The sequence below is a fragment of the Barbus barbus genome, assembly GCF_936440315.1.
Source record: "Barbus barbus genome assembly, chromosome: 32".
Classification (NCBI taxonomy): domain Eukaryota; kingdom Metazoa; phylum Chordata; class Actinopteri; order Cypriniformes; family Cyprinidae; genus Barbus; species Barbus barbus.
In genome coordinates this window covers 10787079-10805395 of record NC_136760.1, presented here as the reverse complement: position 1 = coordinate 10805395, position 18317 = coordinate 10787079, and the positions used below count along the sequence as shown (strand labels likewise).

The 18317-nt window shown below is 37.8% G+C and overlaps 1 protein-coding gene across 1 annotated transcript in view; it reads left to right on the top strand.

The window, feature by feature from the left end:
• LOC306852494 (protein phosphatase 1 regulatory subunit 16A-like) overlaps positions 1-18317 on the top strand; it is a 34409-nt gene that overhangs the window by 11367 nt on the left and 4725 nt on the right. Inside the window, exons 2-10 of the mRNA XM_079389377.1 lie at positions 3060-3543; positions 7384-7454; positions 7846-7991; positions 8145-8248; positions 11058-11182; positions 11262-11387; positions 12748-12823; positions 12895-13024; positions 14082-14244. Of these exons, the coding sequence (XP_079245503.1) occupies positions 3297-3543; positions 7384-7454; positions 7846-7991; positions 8145-8248; positions 11058-11182; positions 11262-11387; positions 12748-12823; positions 12895-13024; positions 14082-14244 (1188 nt within the window). The 5' untranslated portion in view covers positions 3060-3296. The remainder of the gene's footprint in view (positions 1-3059; positions 3544-7383; positions 7455-7845; positions 7992-8144; positions 8249-11057; positions 11183-11261; positions 11388-12747; positions 12824-12894; positions 13025-14081; positions 14245-18317) is intronic.

Below are 18317 nucleotides of genomic sequence, written 5' to 3'. Positions count from 1 at the left end.
AATAGGGCTGGAACGATGATGTTAATTGTACATAAGTAAATTTGCGTGGAATGCATTGATGCATCACTCTTATGTTCATTACTAGCAGTAGCCACTGAAGCAAATCATACTCAATAGTAACTAATGGCAGAATACATTAGTTCTGAAAAACCCACACGGTATGAATGGACAGCTGGTTGTCTGGCCTGTCCTTGAGGACATTTTTGGTAGGATTTTGTGGCAGACTGCTTTGTTTCTTTCTTCTGTTGAACACAAAAAGATATTTTGAATAATATTGGTAACCGAACCGTTGATGTGATAGTATTTTTTCCATTCTGTGGAAGTCAATGGCTACCGTTAACTGTTTGGTTACCAACATTCCTATCTCCTTTTGTGCTCAACAGAAGAACAACTTGAGGGTGAGTCATGTCAGTCCTCTGTCGTGTGTGTCTTGTGTTCCCGCCTCTTGTTTCCTTATTTGGTTTGTTTCCTGTCCTCGTCTAGTGTGATCATTAGTTCATTCTTGTCCAGGCGTGTTCGTCTCGTTATCTATGATTATCCTGTGTATTTATAGTCCTGTCTGTTCAGCTTGATTTGGGCTGGTCTACTTGTTACTCCCGGTGTTCCTGTCTGTGTCTGTGTCTGCCTTGCCTTGATGTCTGAAGTAAAGACTGTTATTTTGAAATTACATCCTCATCTGCGTGTTCCTTGTTCCTCCCTGCTGTGGGCACCGTGACACGTAAATGATAATAGAATAATTATTTTTGAGTGAACTATCCCTTTTATGCTTAATGGAGGGCAATTTCCTAACTTAGTATGGCATGTATTGAGATGTTTTAAAAGTGGTTTAATTTCACAACCGTGACAAACAGTGCTGGACCTTAGGGCAAACACAGTAGTTACCCGGCTGTCACCAGTGAAGGCAGGTCAGGGAGAGAGAGATGCTGCTCTGCAGGGCTCTTGATTTGCTTGTGTTTGTGTTAACTGTGGTGGCTGTGACGAGAGATGTTGAAGGGCTGAGGGGCAGGGGCTCGCACAGCCTCACAGATTAGAACTTAAATGGAGTTTTTGGTAACACACTTGATTGAGAATTTATGCTATGGGCTAAATTTAATAAAATAAAAAATTAAATAGGAGAAAAGTATTGCAAAAAGGCTCCATAGTCAGTGGCCAAAAATGGCAGGTCCTTGAGCACCACACACACACACACACACACACAAATTTTCCTCTCCTTTGCATTTCACCTCTGCTTTAGCTTGTTTCCTAGGCTAGCTTTCTAATAAACCTAGCATTGTACATTGTGAGTGAATATTGTTTGTCTCTGTGACAAATTATTGATCTGTATAAAGTCCTGTTGTCTGCGTCTGTCAGTTTAAGTTTGAACTTAGATGTGCATTAAGTCAATTAGTTATTTCAGGCCACACCCCAAAAATGTAACTGACATATCTTTTCAATGGATTGACTAATCAAAAGTCTTTTAATCTGTCAAACGCCATAGGAAGAGCTAGGGGTACTAGAGCTTTTTTTTTGCTTTGTTTTATTTATTACATTTTGAAATTAAATTATTTGTATTATAGGCCACCCTACCAAATTTATAGTCTCTAAGAATATGGACATTAGAGACCATAAATCCCAAAGGTATAGTTCACCCCAAAATGAAAATTCTGTTATCATTTACTTAGCCTCAAGTTGTTCCAAACCTGTAGGAGTTTGTTTCTTCTTTTAAATGGACAATATTTCGAAGATTGTGGATAACAAAACAGTTGCTGGCCCCTATTCACTTCCATAGTATTGAAGAAAAATGACTATGGAGGTCAGTGGGTACCAAAGTTGTTAAAAATATTATTGTGTGTGTGTTGTTTAGCAGAAGCAAGAAACTTATACTTGTTTGGAACAACTTTGTAATTTGGAGTGTAAGTAAATGATGACAGAATTTTCATTTTGGGGTAACCATCCCTGTAAGAATCCGGGCAAATAGAAGAGAAAACTATACTATAGGTTTCCAGCTAGAAATACACCAAAAGCACTGCTCGGTATCAGCAGATATTTGTCTTAATCCTGTCTGTTCCTTTTCGGTTTGGTTTGCAATTAGCATGGATAAGAACTTGAACACAGTCATGAAAGTACCTAAAAGAACTTGAAAGAAATCAAGTCATAGACTAGTACATTCACTGACATAATATTAAATGAGTAATATATTAATGTTTAATTTTTTTACTGTACTATACTGCAAAACCGTCATCAAGTCAAAACAAGCGTTCCACCAAGAAAGATGCTCATGGTTAGCTTACTGTGTCAAGAAATCCATGGTGAGAAGTGTTTGTAATTGTTCCATGTTGAGCTGCGCATAAGAAAATCAATTAGAACCATGCCTTACTGTACTTGGAATAGTTTTGTGTGATGGTGGGAAATTGGCTAATGATGATAGACTGCTAATAGCTATCTAAAAACTTCCAAGTCGTGTATAAATTAGTCAATTAAGCATATCTTATTCCAAAACTCCAATATAATGACTAACATTAAACAGAATATACATTTATCCTAATAATCATTTATAAAAAAATAAGTACTTTAATGCACTGCATCAGTAATTTTAAGGTTTTGGGCCAGCTACAGAAACTGCATATGGACCTGGGTGTGAATTGCTACATAATTGGCAGTGAGTGACAGGTTTAGCAAGTTGAAATCGGGCGTTTGAACATTCTCGCATTATGGGCTTTCTGTATTCATTCAACACTGGAACTCAAACAGTTTAGATTGTTTTTTTTCACTCAAATGGTGAAGGTAAATTTACTTGGAAATGTGCAGTAAACTCTGTTTCAGAGAGCTGTCTGTTGTCTCTTTCACACACAAACTCTTATATAAATCATTCAGATCTGTTGATTATAACTCTTTGAGATTTGTTCTCTACCCAGCATCACAGAGCTCCCCTCTATTATTATGAGTGCCTAATATTTTCTCATTCAAACTGTCTCGTTTTATCTATAACACAATTCAAAAAGAATATTCATTCATTTTTCATACTGTGTTTTTACTGTATTCAAAGCAAGACATGAGAACTTTGCACTCTTTCTTTGCAGAACCGGTCTTCCTGGTCTATATAGAAAAAGTTATTAAGAATATGATCCGTCTTTGGCAGTCATCTGCATCTCTACATTATCCCATTGGATCTCCAGTTTGTTTGCAGCTCTCATCAGACATTTGGATGTCAGAATTGCAAGTGTGAAAGAGTCGAATGCCTTTGAGAGGAGACAGCAGAAGATCTTTGTGGTGTCAGAAGGAATTGTGAAGGCGTTGAGAGTGTTGACTTCGAAGATATGGCGGCGCATGCTGAGCTGCTATCAGAGATGGCAACTATCGGCCGCCTATCAGCCACCGAGCGCCTGAAGCATGCACAGAAGAGACGGGCGCAGCAGCTGAAAGGCTGGGCTCAGATGGAGAAAGACAGTGCCCGGAGTCAAAAGGGCAACCACAAGGGAGATGGGGTGAAGAAAAGCAGAAGGGTGACCTTCAACACCAGTGTGATGTTGCTGGAGGCTGCAGCCAGGAATGACATAGAGGAGGGTAAGAGTAAAGGACTAACAGTATTGCAAATGTTTCGTTTATTGCAATGACTGTAGAAAGTCCACACACCGTGTTAAAATAATCCAAGATCCATAATGTGATATTGAAAGCAGTTATAATTTAGTTTTTCATGACCATTTTATACATTTACTCAGAACATAGTTTTTTGCAACTCTACCTCCAAGACTTTCATGCAAATGTCCTCTGTTGTGACTACATGATAACTACATGATTCTGTAATCCTATTATGACATTTCCAGGAATAAAGAAATTGTTTGAAACAATGTTTTTGTTTAGAAAAAAAAAAATACTCTATCCAACAGTGCACTTAGTATCATATATTCTCAAAAATCATATATTCTCAAATAAAGACCAGGGCCCTCATTTATCAACAGTGCGTAGAAAAGGTTCTATATTTTGTCCAACGAATGAAATTTAGAATGTGCCTAAGTACAAGAAAATCCGCATTTATCAAACGTGCGCACGCAGTTCTTACGCACATGAGTAAGCAATCATTGTTGATAAATACCACATGTGCGTAAGTACCATGCTCGTTCACATTCATGGTCATTAGCATTCGGAAACGCCTCCAATTAACCATATATGGTGACAACACTTCCCTTTAAAAATTACGTGATTGTGTTTTTTCCTCACTGCAATAATGGCAAAGAGAGCAAAGAAGAGGAACTTCACAAACACAGAATTAGAGATACTTGTAAATGAAGTTGAATCCAAACAACAGATATTGTTTAGTTCATTCACTGCAGGAGGAATTACAAATAAAAGAAAAAAGGCTGCATGGGAGAATGTCACCAATGCAGTTAATTCCGTTGGGTCTGAGGAGAGAACTGTCCCAGAAATAAAAAAAAAATGGTTTGATATTAAAGTATTGGCTAAAAAACGTGTCACAGCACACAGACGAGAAATGTCCGCAACTGGAGGAGGACAGACAACAACGGAACTTTCCCCATTGGACAACCGCATAGCCTGCATCATCGGAGACACGGCTCTGTCCGGGATTACTAAGGACGGTGACACTGATGCTCTTGCGACAGAACAAACAGGGCCATCTAACACCCAAAGTGAAGGTAAAATAAACCAACTGGAATAGGATATTGTGTTTGCATACATTTTATTTCAATTTGTAAACTGTTAATGAAATCATTCATAGGATAAACTCAATTAAATTAATGTGAACATGTGTTTCCTTAATAGCGACACCCGTTGTGCCTGAGGAGCTTGAGGAGCCGGGCCCATCCATTGCCCCTTCCATGCGCCGTGCGCCAAGAGTGCTGAGTGAGGCGGTGCTACAAAATCAAGAGGAAACAACAAAATCCATTAATGACCTAAAGGATCAACTGAGCAACATAACGAATGTATTGATTCAAATCAACGAGTCTCTGAAACAGATTGCCTCTTGCGCAAATACAATTGCTAATAAACCATAAACCGCTGACTAATGTGATTTCAGTTATTTGTTTCCACGAAGCTGCAAAACACAAAATGAAATCGCTGTAATGTTTCTGCACTCGACCAATGGCCAGACTTACCTAAAATGTCTGTATGATCCTCTGTCTTGTCTGAATGCCAGCGGCATTAGGAGGTGGCAGGGGCACTGCATCGGGCATAGGGCCGTCTGGTCTTGGGGGTTCCTGCAGAGGGATGCCCTGTCTGATGGCCAAGTTATGTAGCACACTGCAAGCAATGATGATTTTGTATGCTTTTTCTGGCTGATACTGCAGTGTCCCTCCCGTGCTTGACAGACACAGCCATCGTCCTTTCAGCAGGCCTATTGCGCGCTCAACTGTGCTCCTTGAGCGCGCATGGGCACGGTTGTACGCCTGTTCCTGCTCGGTCCTCGGGTTGGTTAGGGGGGTCATTAGCCATGGCTTTAGCGGATAACCTTGATCACCTAATGATGAAATAGTTTTAAGTAATTGTACATAGCCCTACAATAGCATTTTAAACATGTTGTAGCCTTAAATTCACCAATGAGCCAGCCATCCTCAACAGCGCCTTCTTGGAGACGCACACCCACAGAGCTATTCTGCAGAACGAACGAGTCGTGTGTTCCTCCAGGCCACCGCGCAACGACGTTTAATAACAACAGATTTGCATCACAAATTATTTGCACGTTAACAGAATGAAACCCTTTTCTATTTGCATAATTAAAATCGTTGGTTGATGGTGCTTTTATGGCGATGTGGGTGCAGTCTATAGCTCCAATTATGTTTGGGAATCTAGAAATGGCATGAAAGTCCCGTTTTATTGCGGCTTGTTGAGGAATTCGATAAGGGAACTGGATGTAGGTTGGGGCCAAGGAAATAATTGCATCCAACACTGCCGGCATGATCCTACTCACTGATGGCTGGGATATACCACATATGTCTCCAACCTCACGCTGAAATGTGCCAGTAGCTAAAAATCCAAGGGTGGACAGGAGTTGGATGTGCACGGGAATGGCTTTCGTGCGATTTGTTTCTCTCTCCAACACTGGTCCTAAATCACGACACAAATCCAGCAGTACATTTTTGGGAAAGCGGTACCTACTTAGAAGCCACTCTGTGCTCTCGCCAAGCAGATCAGCGCGATCTTGGAAAACGCGCTCTCTGCGGAGCGCATTGTTTGCCAAGTCTTCCAATAATGCAAGATAAGCCATTGCACTGAGACAAATATATTTCACATCTGTCTTTTATAGGGTTTGACACCAATTAAGCATCGTGTTTAAAACTAGACAAATTATAAATTGAGTGTTTTAAAGGAAACACAGGACATATGTGGATTGCTTAATGCTTACTGTGACTCTCTTAAATGCTTTTTATGTGTAGTGTCGCTATTCTACCACTAGATTATCTGCGTAAGCATGCTCAGAGGTGTGCTTATATTTACACACATTTCTACGTATAAGTACAACTTGGTGAATCCCACACTTTGCGTGAAATTGTTCTTACGCACTCACTACGCACAAATCTGTCCGTACGCACCATTGATAAATGAGGGCCCAGGTATTGCTAGTTGTAGATAAAGTACACAGAAATAATAAATGAAAACCTGTTGATTGTGATAAACATTTTGTTTTGATTATGCTTTATGTATCAGAACTCTTCACTCTAAACTACTCCTCAGTGCTGACTTTCTTGTAGTTCTAACAGAGATTGAAGGTATAGTTAAAAAAAACATAATTTACTCACCATAATGTCATTCCTGTAAGACTTTATTTCTTCTGCAGAACGTTTAGAACATTGGATCCAAACATCCTTGCACCCTTTTGACTTCAATTGTATAGACAAAACACTGAGACATTTTACCAAATTTTCTTTGTGTTTCACAGAGGAAAGAAAGCGAAAATTCTGTAATCATCATTAGGGCTGGGTATTGTGACCAATTCTGCGATTCGATTCGATTAGCTATCAATATTTCATTTAAAATGTTAGTTTTGCAGACATGGGATCCATATTTTGATATAAATGCTGGTAACTGAAACTCTCCTACTTAAGTTTATTACTGAAATACACATCTACATTAATAATAGGGTGCACACAGTTGTGTTTTTTAGTGGACAAATTCGAAAGATGGTGACACCTTCAGGACGAGAGGTGAATATTCATATCCTCTTACCTGAAGCACTCGCATTAATAATCGATTCGGGGATTTCCCGAATCGATATCGTTGCATTAAACTGAAGATCGATTAAAATCGGAGAATCAATATTTTTTACCCAGCCCTAATCATCATGGTGCTGACAGTAATAGGCAGACTATCCCTTTAATGTCATAATTTGTCCAAAATGTTAACAGTTTATAGTTTTTGTGATGTAAAAGCATTTGTGTCTCCTGGCAGTACGACAGTTGCTCAATAATGGAGTCAGTCCAGACTTGTTCAACGAGGACGGGCTCACTGCACTTCATCAGGTACATGCTCATCAACAAAAACAACACAAACAATGGCTGCAAAACAAGAACATCAGCTCATTTTAATCTGTTTCATCTTGTAAACCTAAATGCACAAAATCAGAAGTCTTCTGAAGTGTAGTCCTGAATAGACTTACCTCAATATCACAGGACTCCCATAATGGCAGTGCTGTCAATGAGATAAAAAACTAAGCTAAACTATTTCAAAAGGGTTTCACTTTGTTTTCTGTTAGCGAAACTAAAATACAGCACAAAATTAAATAGGTAGACTACTTCAGGCTAGTCAGTTAGTTTTATTGTTGGATGACCTTTCGATTAGATGTCACGTCCCTACTCCTGAATCATGCTCTCCACAGACAATAATTCATATAACTCTTGTGTTTTTCTGCAGAGCTGCATAGATAATTTTTTGGATATAGCACGCTGTCTTCTGGATGCGGGTGCAAATGTGAATGCGTGTGACAGTGAGCTGTGGACCCCTTTACATGCGGCGGCCACCTGCGGACACACTGACCTCGTCCAGCTGCTGATAGAAGCGTGAGTCTCAATTTATAATTCATTTATTGTGCTGGTCTTAATGCTTTGTCATACACAGCTTTTATCCTTGTATAAATACGTACACTTATATAAACATTTATTGCTATATAATTTCTGTGTAACTTGTGATACAGACTGAGTTCTTGTGTTCAGGGGTGCAGATCTGTTGGCAGTGAATGCAGATGGAAACATGCCGTATGATCTGTGTGAGGATGACGCTACGCTAGAGCTCATAGAGATGATCATGGCAGAGCAGGGTGAGGGTTGCTTATAATATACCTACTATTGAGCTAAATCAAACCTTTTATGAGCAGTGTTGAGGAACGTTGCTTTTAAAAGATACATTATTTCAATGCTCCTGACAAACAGTAACTTTTTTTTTTTTTTTATGGACTAATTCATAAGATACTTTTGTATTATGTTTGCTTTTAAAGAGCATGTTAGTACAGCAGACTAATTCTTTAGAGCAGGGCTTCTCACTTTTTCATTTTAAAATGCCTTTTTAAATTTTTTGTTGTCATTATTGCATTGGGTACACCTAGTTTCACTGTGTAACCAGTAGGAGCACACGTATTCGTACAGAAAATTTTAGGTATGGTCTTTCGGTTAGGTACGCATGTGTATTGAACAAAACATTCAATTTTTTCAGGAAATTCAGACAATAAATGCCGTTTTGACGCTTTTTGATGTGGCGAGACAGATCGCTGTATAGAAGCCTCAGTTCTAATGGCAGCGAGTGAGCACGAGCATCCCTTCATCTTTAAAACTAGTTAATAACTATGAATGAACTTCTCATGTAATTGCTCAATTAGCGTTTCATTTGTGGAAAGATGTCAAAAAGCAGCTTGTAAACAATGTCACGTAGCATTTCATTTACCTCAGGCAAGTCATCAGTATCTACAGCTCATTATTTGCTACATGAAGTTTAGAGAAGAGCATTTTGAGAAATATTAGATTATATACTTCATTATATTTTACTTTAGGCTACCTGTTAGTAATGTCTTAATTATTTAATGCATTTTTAAATGAATCTTTTATCAAACAAGTTATGACAGCCACTGTGTAAATAATTATAGCCTATTTCAAAAACAAAGAGAAATTGTATAATGTAGAAGTTAATTTAAAAACTGCATTGTGCAACTTTTTTTGTTTTATTTGAGTGTTGATTATTATAGTTAAAAATAAATAGTAAATAAATTTTGGGCTCTGTTGTTAATTGTAGCCTTATGTAAAAGGGCTCCATCCTTATAATTTAACTTAAGTCAAATTAAAGTCGTGACGTATTATCAAGTATGGTGACCCATACTCGAAATTGGTGCTCTGCGTTTAACCCATCCAAATGCACACACACACACACACACACACCGTGAACACACACCCGGAGCAGTGGGCAGCCATGCTGCGGCGCCCGGGGAGCAGTTGGGGGTTCGGTGCCTTGCTCAAGGGCACCTCAGTCGTGGTATTGAGGGTGGAGAGAGCGCTGGACATTCACTCCCCCCACCTACAATTCCTGCCGGCCGGGGACTCGAACCCGCAACCTTTCGATTACGAGTCCAATTCTCTAACCATTAGGCCACGACTTCCCCCCAATTAAAACTATTATACTACTATCTAATGAATGAAAAAAGACTGAATCAGTGAGACTGTATTACAGATGTTATGTTTATTTAAAAATATATTCTAGTATAATTTTATTCTGTCCATTTTATATTATTATGTATGGTTATCGTGACAAATTATAACACATAACTGAGAAGAATAACAGTGAATTAAACCATAATGAGACTGAAAGAATAACCAAAATGTACAGCATGTAATGAAAATATACCAGCAGCATGCACAATACTAACACAAATCTGTAACAGAACATTTAAAATTCTATATATTTACTAAAATATATATCTGATCATCTCTCTCTTTTTTTGGCTCTAGACTATGATTTCATTTAGTCGGAGGATATTAAACTTTTTTTTTTTTTTTCAATTATAGTTCAGTGAATGATGGCCAGTTTTTCCTTGAAACAATGTCAGCAAATATATGATGCCTAGTTATTTAAAATCTTGTTTTAAAAGTCTTGTAGTGTATTAGTCTTAATAAGGATGCCAGCATACCAGAACTAATTATCCGTGAAAATGCTGGAGGAAAAAATCCAATATTCCATTATCACATAAATATTAATAATTAAATTTTTTGTGTTATTTCCATTATATTATTTTCAATAATATGTCGGCCGCTGATATATTGTGCATGAGGATAGCCATGAACAAAGACTGTGATGTCTACAGATAAGAAAACAGTATATTTTCTTGATGACACAGCAAATAAAAAACTTTCCCCCAGTTTCACAGACAAGGCTTAAGTCTAGTCCCAGACTAAAATGTAAATCTTAGCTCTTTCAACTGAAAACTTGCACTGCAAAAACGTGCAATTACTCCGAAGATTAGCGGAGGTCTTGCGGGTTTAGAACGACATGAGGGCGAGTAATTAATGACAGAATTTTCATTTTTGGGTGAACTATCCCTTTAAATGTCCTACTTGAACTATGGCCTAATCCTGGCTTAGTTTAAGCCCTGTCTGTGAAACCAGGCCTTTAATGACTTAAATTAATGTAATGATGTATTAGCTTTACATATGATGCGTTAACATGACGCATTACCGAACTTGCAGTTCAGTAAGCGAGTCATATGCTAATTAAGTAGCTCCTCACTGATTTAGTGAATAATTTGACAGATTGATTCAAAACTGTAACAAATAAATAATTATTCCCAAGGGTCATATCTTGGTGTGCAGCCCATGAGGAATGCCACCGCTGAAAAAAGGTGCAGATAAAAACTCTGCTATAGTCTGTGACCCACCTGTGGTGTGTCGGCAGAAATATGTAAATACAAGTAATGCAGTCGCAAGAACTATCATATATGTATTTGTATAATTACACTTCTAGGACTTATAGGCTATAATATTACATTTCAGAAAGTTTTAATTTCTGTATTAAATACACAGCTGGAAGAAAGACATGATGAGTGGTTTGGCACAAATACTTGCTATTATACATATGTTTGTATTTAGGGATTACTCAAGAGAGAATTGATGAATGTCGTGGAGCCAAGGAGAGAGCAATGTTGTCTGACCTTCAGGAGCTGGTTGCAAGCGGAGCTGATCTGAATGTGAAGGACGAGCAGGGGACCACTCTGGTAAGACATAGCACTGAAGGTAGACTGGACGATCATCTATAATGTTACCAAAACTGAACATCTTGTGTTTTCTCTGTAGCTGCATGTAGCAGCTGCTAATGGATACATGTCAGTCGGGGAGCTGTTGCTGGAGCACAGAATATCTCCTAACAGCAGGGATGCTGATGGGTGGACACCGCTCCATGCTGCTGCCTGCTGGGGACAGGTGATTACTGACACACAAGAGGATTTAGTGCATTAAAGCAAAATTTATCACATTTACAGTCATATGAAAAAGAAAGGACACCCTAGTGAATTCCATGGTTCTCCATATCAGGACATAATATAAAAAATCATCTGGTCCTTGGCAGGTCTTAAAATTTGGAAAATAAAACATCAGATGAAAACAACACATCACATATCACTGCGTGTCATTATTAATTTAACAAAAAATAGGCCAATATGCAAAAGCCATGGGTGATAACATTTAGGACACCCTTACTGTTAACATGGGAATTAAGTGGGTAAGTAACGGTCAATTATCAATCAACGGTCAGCACATTACTTTACTTTACTTTACTTTACTTTTGTCATTTAGCAGACAATTTTGTCCAAAGCGACTTACAAATAAGAAAAAGTAACTAAAACTAAAAAGTTACAACTCTATAAATACTATCTACCCACATATTTAAGAAAATAAAGAAATTAAATAAAATTGACACATGCATATAACAACATTTCAATAATAAACATATAGATGAAAAAATTAAATAAAAAGCGATACTACTATCCCTTGCCGGTGTCCCTGCCCATTGGAGTCACACGGTAGAGTCGATGGTCTTTACACTCTTCGGTCTTCACATTAAGAGGGCTTCACACGACGACTGCCGCGGTATAATAACCTTTATTATACCAATCCAACAAATGATCATTTCAATTCAGCTGGACCCACCTTCCTGTTTATCAACTACAAATGGCCAAGCAAGTGCACACACTGACAAGATACACGATACAATACGAGACCTTACATTACCATTACATTACATGACCAGAACATTAGCAGCCACCTTCATTGATGGTGTTGCTGAGCTGCTCTTTGACATAAAATTTGTACAGATATACATGCCTCATACTGTAACACTAGGTAAAAGAGTATCTACTAGCTACTTTAAGACGTGAAAAAACAAATGTTGTGTGAATTCCTTTAATTATATATACTGTTATAACACAGTAATAATCTCAGAAATTAACACATTATTTTTTTCCATCCTATTTATTTTTTAAATTTTTTCCAATTTTGGAAATTGGACCAGAAATGTTTATGACGGCTAGGGGACATATATAGTTTTTGGTTTAATAAAACAAAATAGACAACTGTCTAGAATGAGAGAATAAGTTCTTATTTATTTACATATTTTCTTATAAATCTCCTGCCCCATTCATGTAATAAGTAATAAATGGTACACTTGGTAATAGTAAACATTTACTGGACTTTAATCCATAAAGAAGTTAGTTGGCAAAAACATTAAATTTTATAGCAGAATTAATGGTGATTCTTTAGTAATTTTGTCTTTCTTCACTTTTAGATCCAGATGGTGGAGCTGCTGGTAGCTAATGGTGCAAATTTAAACGCCAAGTCTGAGCTGGATGAGATGCCTCTTGGTATGACACATCCTAAAGGTTTGATCAGTAGTGACTTGACTGGAGGCTTCACAATACTTTTTATTTTGTAGATGTGTGCACTGATGAAGAAGTTCGGGCCAAAATGATGGAGCTGAAACACAAACATGATGCCATCATGAAGGGTCAAGACAAACACAAGAACACATTGCAGAGACGAGTGTCCAGCACGGGCAGCAGAGGGTGAGTGCTGATGAAGAGAGTGCAAAGCCATGCTTCACAGCTTGTGACAGTTGTATTAAAAATTAAGTCTAATATATTCTCTCTCTTTAGGTTTAATAAGAAGCTGTTACTACAGCAAAGAAGTGATTGTTTTTAAAAGTTGCTATGAGGTGTAGTTTGAAAAGCATGTAATTTATGTTGATGCATGGCAGAAAAATACACACGAAAAACACTCCAGAATGTGGTTTTCCATTGTAAAAAATACTTTTTAATTTTCAGAATTCAAAATGAATGTATACAGTGCAACAGCATAAACTATAAGGGCCTAACTATAAACGTTTGTTAAGAGCTTTTTTATAAAAGAAAGTGGAGATGGCAAAGGTTCTGAAAGACTACTATACATGCCGCCATGGCTTGACTGAAAATAGTTACTACAGAATGAATATACACACCAGAATACATGAGAAATATCTCTCTCTCTTCCTTCGGCTTGTTCCCTTTATCAGGCGGAGTGATCTGCACAACCTTCTTGCTGTGAGGCAACAGTGCTACCCACTGAGCCACCGTGCCGCCTCAACATATAGAAATATAACAATTCCAAATCTATTAAAACTTAGCAATCTGAAGGTGACCACATGAGTGAACAGTTTCTCTGTCAGTGTGGTTGTTTCTTTTGGTTTCAGCATATGGGGCTAATATGTGGGTCAAAGACGAAAAAGGGGTTTTCAAGCATCAATAAAATAAAAGTTTAATACAACTTTAAATTGATTGACCCCCCCCACCCACATATAATGTGTCCTGTTTAATTAGATTTTTAGGAGGTTTTATTTCATGGGATGTCTCATCTTTGACCCATGTACATATTAACACGGCCAGCATCTACTTTGATACGACATTTTTTTTTTCGACATTTGTGAATATATTGAAACATATTTTGTAAAATATACAGTGCTAGAGATCGGTGCTTTGCTCACTTGCAGTAATAATCATGGTAATTGTGATCTTAATATATAATTAACTGTGATAATATAGAAAAATGGTGTCTGACCTCTCTTCTTTGTGTGGCTTGCGTTTACAGTAAAGTAGTGAGGCGCACCAGTGTGAACGAGCGCAGCAGTCTGTACCGCAGGGAGCATCAGAAGGAAGCCAAAGTGTGGCAGGAGAGAGGAAGACAGACAGATGCCCTGGATGATGATGAAGACAGACAGACTGATGCTGAACTGAACCTGCATGCTGTACTGGTGAGAAATTGGCTTAAAAACATTTAATCTCCATTCAGTGTTTGAAACCTTCTGAAATATGACAGATTGGAAACACAGATGAGATTTATATCCAAACTTCTCAAGGTGTTTACACACACAAAAATAGGTCTTAAATAGGACCTAAAAAATAGGTCTTAAAGTCTGTGTGAACCAGAAGTTGCTACGACTTTATTTCAGTGAAACCGTTCCAACTTAAACAATTCAATTCAATTCAGGTTTATTTGTATAGCGCTTTTTACAATACAAATCGTTGCAAAGCAGCTCTACAGGAATTTACGTTTCCACAATATATTTATATATTGCAGAACCTTAATATGTTTGACTTGTGGCAAAATTTGGTAATTCTGTATTAGAGCCCTGCACGGGCCTCAAATTTAGGCCCTAGCCCGGCCCTGGCCCGAGATGCTCAGGCCCTAGCCCGGCCCACGTCCGACAGCTTATCAGAATTACAGACCCGAGCCCGTCTTTTTTTCCCCCTTCTCCTAAAACAGTTTATACTACTGTTTCGGCTATTAAAATAGTTCAGTTTTGTGTGCAATGGCAAAATTATTATATTTTGTTTTGTTTTTTTATTAAGTTAAATTAGAAATACGTTTGGGGCATTTTTGTTCGTTAAATAGCCTATAAGTTTTTTTTTTTTTTTTTTAAGTAACGACCAAGCGGCCAGCTGCATGAGCTGATCATAGCCTATGTTTGATCAATTTAGTCTTCTCATATTATCAGGACTTGCCTAAAATAATCTATAGATATACTAAAACAGTTCAAGTATATTACAATGTTTAAACGTTAAAGCTGCGCTATCCTATATCTAAGTTTGTGCGGAGAGTGGAAGCTAAAGCGCGCTCTGCAGGACATGGAGGCACCAGCACTTCTGCCGTCTTGAACAGGAGCGCTTCACAAAAATGAACCGAAGCTGAGCGAATACATGCCTCACAGACATGATAAATATATCTATAGAAAGCTTTAAATAATTACTTAATGAAATAAAAAAAATTTAAACAAAAACTATTTTATTATAATTTTAATCATAATCATGAACAATAATCAATAAAGATGTATTTCTCTCTAAAGGCGCGTCTAATGAGGAGACGGCGAGTCCGGATCAGCAACTTCATCCTTGCGACACAGACTCAGAAAACATTAGTTTATTAGTAAATAATTCAAATATCTCCTTACTATTTCCCGCAGACACATTCATGGTTATGTTTGCTGGGGTTTTGCAGCAAGCTTTAGCCTATTGCGTGCATTTGAACGCAGAACTATTCAGCTGCTGCTGCTGCGGGACACTAAACACCATCGAGCTGCTCTCAGTCGCGGCATGGTCTCGTGTTGTTTCCACCAGCGCGGCAATTTTTTTCATCACTAATTGATAGATGTCTACAATATAAAAAATAAGGAGAAACCCAAAACAGGCCTGAGGCCCGGCCCGCATCTGAACTATGATGTGGAAATTGGCCCGAAGCCCGGCCCTAGAGGCGTAAAAAAGTCGGGGCCCGTCGGGCCAGGGCCGAAATGCAGGGCTCTATTCTGTATGTTGTCTGAGCATTGGCATCAAACAAAATTTTGAATAGAGGTTGGCGTTTTATTTTAGCGCTCTTCCTCTCTGAGGACTTTAAGAAAAGATTTAAATAAATGAAGATACTCAGCTTGTCTAATATGAGTAGGGATATTATAGTAAAAAAAATATATTGGTGGATAGGGTTTATTGTGTTTGTTCTGCTCTTTTTTTTTTTCCTGCCCTAAAAATTTGGACCTCCGAATTTGGTAAGATTGTCCCATATGCCTCACAAAACTTGCACACGTAGACACATCTACCCAACATTAGTTGGATCTATAATAATTCAATTTATTTTTGCTAACAACTCCAAAACCTTCTCCTGATTTTAATATATTTTGATATCCCATAGATTGATAGATATCCCATGGTTATATGGATTTCCATTTGTATGTTTACATTTTTATAAAGTTGAATTTATCCTCGGCTTGGCTTACTCAGGAATTTATCATTGATTTACATGAGGATTGCTATGTATTATGTAGACATGCATCCAACAAAATGTTCAATGTTCAAAAAACTAGGGTTGCACGATATTGAAAATATTTCCGATATGCCGATATTTTTCCAAATCCAATTTTGCTCGATACCGTTATATTTCCTTTTATTTGGAAACAACACCAAGTCTCTCTTGTGCAGAAATAAACAAAATATTTTACATTTTTGTTAGTTTTTAACAAGAACTTATTTGTTAGAATTAAACCATAATGAAGGTTTTTTGATGTCACACTGAAGCTTTGAACATAACTATAAATAAACTACATATCAATCGTTGCATTTTTTTCTGCCAGAAAGATGCAGTGTTAACCCTAACATTTTATTTTATTTATAAGATTCAACATTTGTAGATGGTCTAAAGCAAAAGAGTTGTAAAAATTCTGAAAATCTTTTAGAGCTTATGATTTGTATAAAAAAAAAAAACATATTACACATTAATGAATAAATCAGTATATATAAAATTATTCAATTTATAAGTGTCATGTTTTTTTTTTTTTTTATAATTCTAATTTTTTTATGCAAGCTATAGCTTCTGACCTTTAAATCAAAACATACTCATTATTTTTCCATCAATTACTGCTTTATTTAATCAGAAACAGTCTAAATGCTACTTGTGTAGGCTATTTTACTTTTAATTTAAGTAGAAGTAGACCAACAGCGCCCCCTATAGATTACAATTCCTTACCGAACTGGCATTAGGACCCCGGGGAGGCTGCCGTTGCTGCTGCACAATAGCCTGTTTACTCTCTCACACACCAAAGGAGTCATTCTGTACATGCTTTCACAGATTAAATGCAGCAATCCAAAAGATTGAATCTAATCATCATTCAGACAAAACTTTGCTTCAAGAATGAGCCACATTGCTGACGTGATCTAATCACCAGCACACCCTGAGCACATGTGAGTTAATGTAGTCCTCTTATCGGCGAGACATATCGGCATAATTTTTCATATCGGGCCAATGCCGATATTTACATTTAAAGCAATTTTCGGCCGATTCCGATATCAGTCTGATAATATCGTGCATCCCTACAAAAAACACTTGATTTTTCAAATACTGTACATTACTGTTGTTCCTCTATGCCCCGCCTCTCTCAATTTTCTACAAAGCCCCTCCTTCCAACAAGCACAGTCTGCTCTGATTGGCCAACTGACCCAGTTGTGTGACAGACACAGTGATGATGCTCGTATGTATTTGCAGTACACAAGCCGTGGTTAAGGTGATTTCTGACGGGCTGTACACTCCGCTGTGATGTGACCCTGTTCCCCTCTCACACACACACACACACAGCGTTATGCGCAAAACTCCGCATTTGAACAGTCAAAAGCAAATACTTATCTAATAACAAAACATACTTACTGTCGCTGATTCAGAAGCTGATTAATTTTTTTTTTTTTAGAAATAGCCTTTGTGCACAGCCAGCCTTGTACTCTCCTAGGTTCACGAAACTGTCGTCCATAAAATGGGTTGCACAAATTCAAACATTTGGGTTGGGCTGTTCTGTTGTTTAATTAACAAATCTTAATTAATGATTTCTAATTGCATCTACTTTCAGAAGGCCAAATAAAGTGCTTTTGCTTTCGCATAGAGAAACACCGCGTCTCCCTGTCATGGCTGCATCAACACTACTGCGATTAATAAACCACAGCTTCTTTCTTTCTGTGAACATTTTGGTGGCATTACGCAAATATTTCCACATCGTGACGTAGTGTTTTAATCAGGCGTTTTAGCGCGGTCTGGGTCAGCCTTCTCTTTTAGAGAAGTAAAAAAACAACAATAACATTACCACTTTAATATGTCTTGCAATATCCGTGTGTGCAAAGGTCCTGCACGATCCTCTTGTTCAATATTCTCAGGGTCTGAATTGATCTTGCAATATTGAATCAGAATCAGAATCAGAATGAGCTTTATTGGCCAAGTATGTTTACACATACAAGGAATTTGTTATAGTGACAGAAGCTCCACAGTGCAACAGAAAGACAGTAACGGGACAGGACA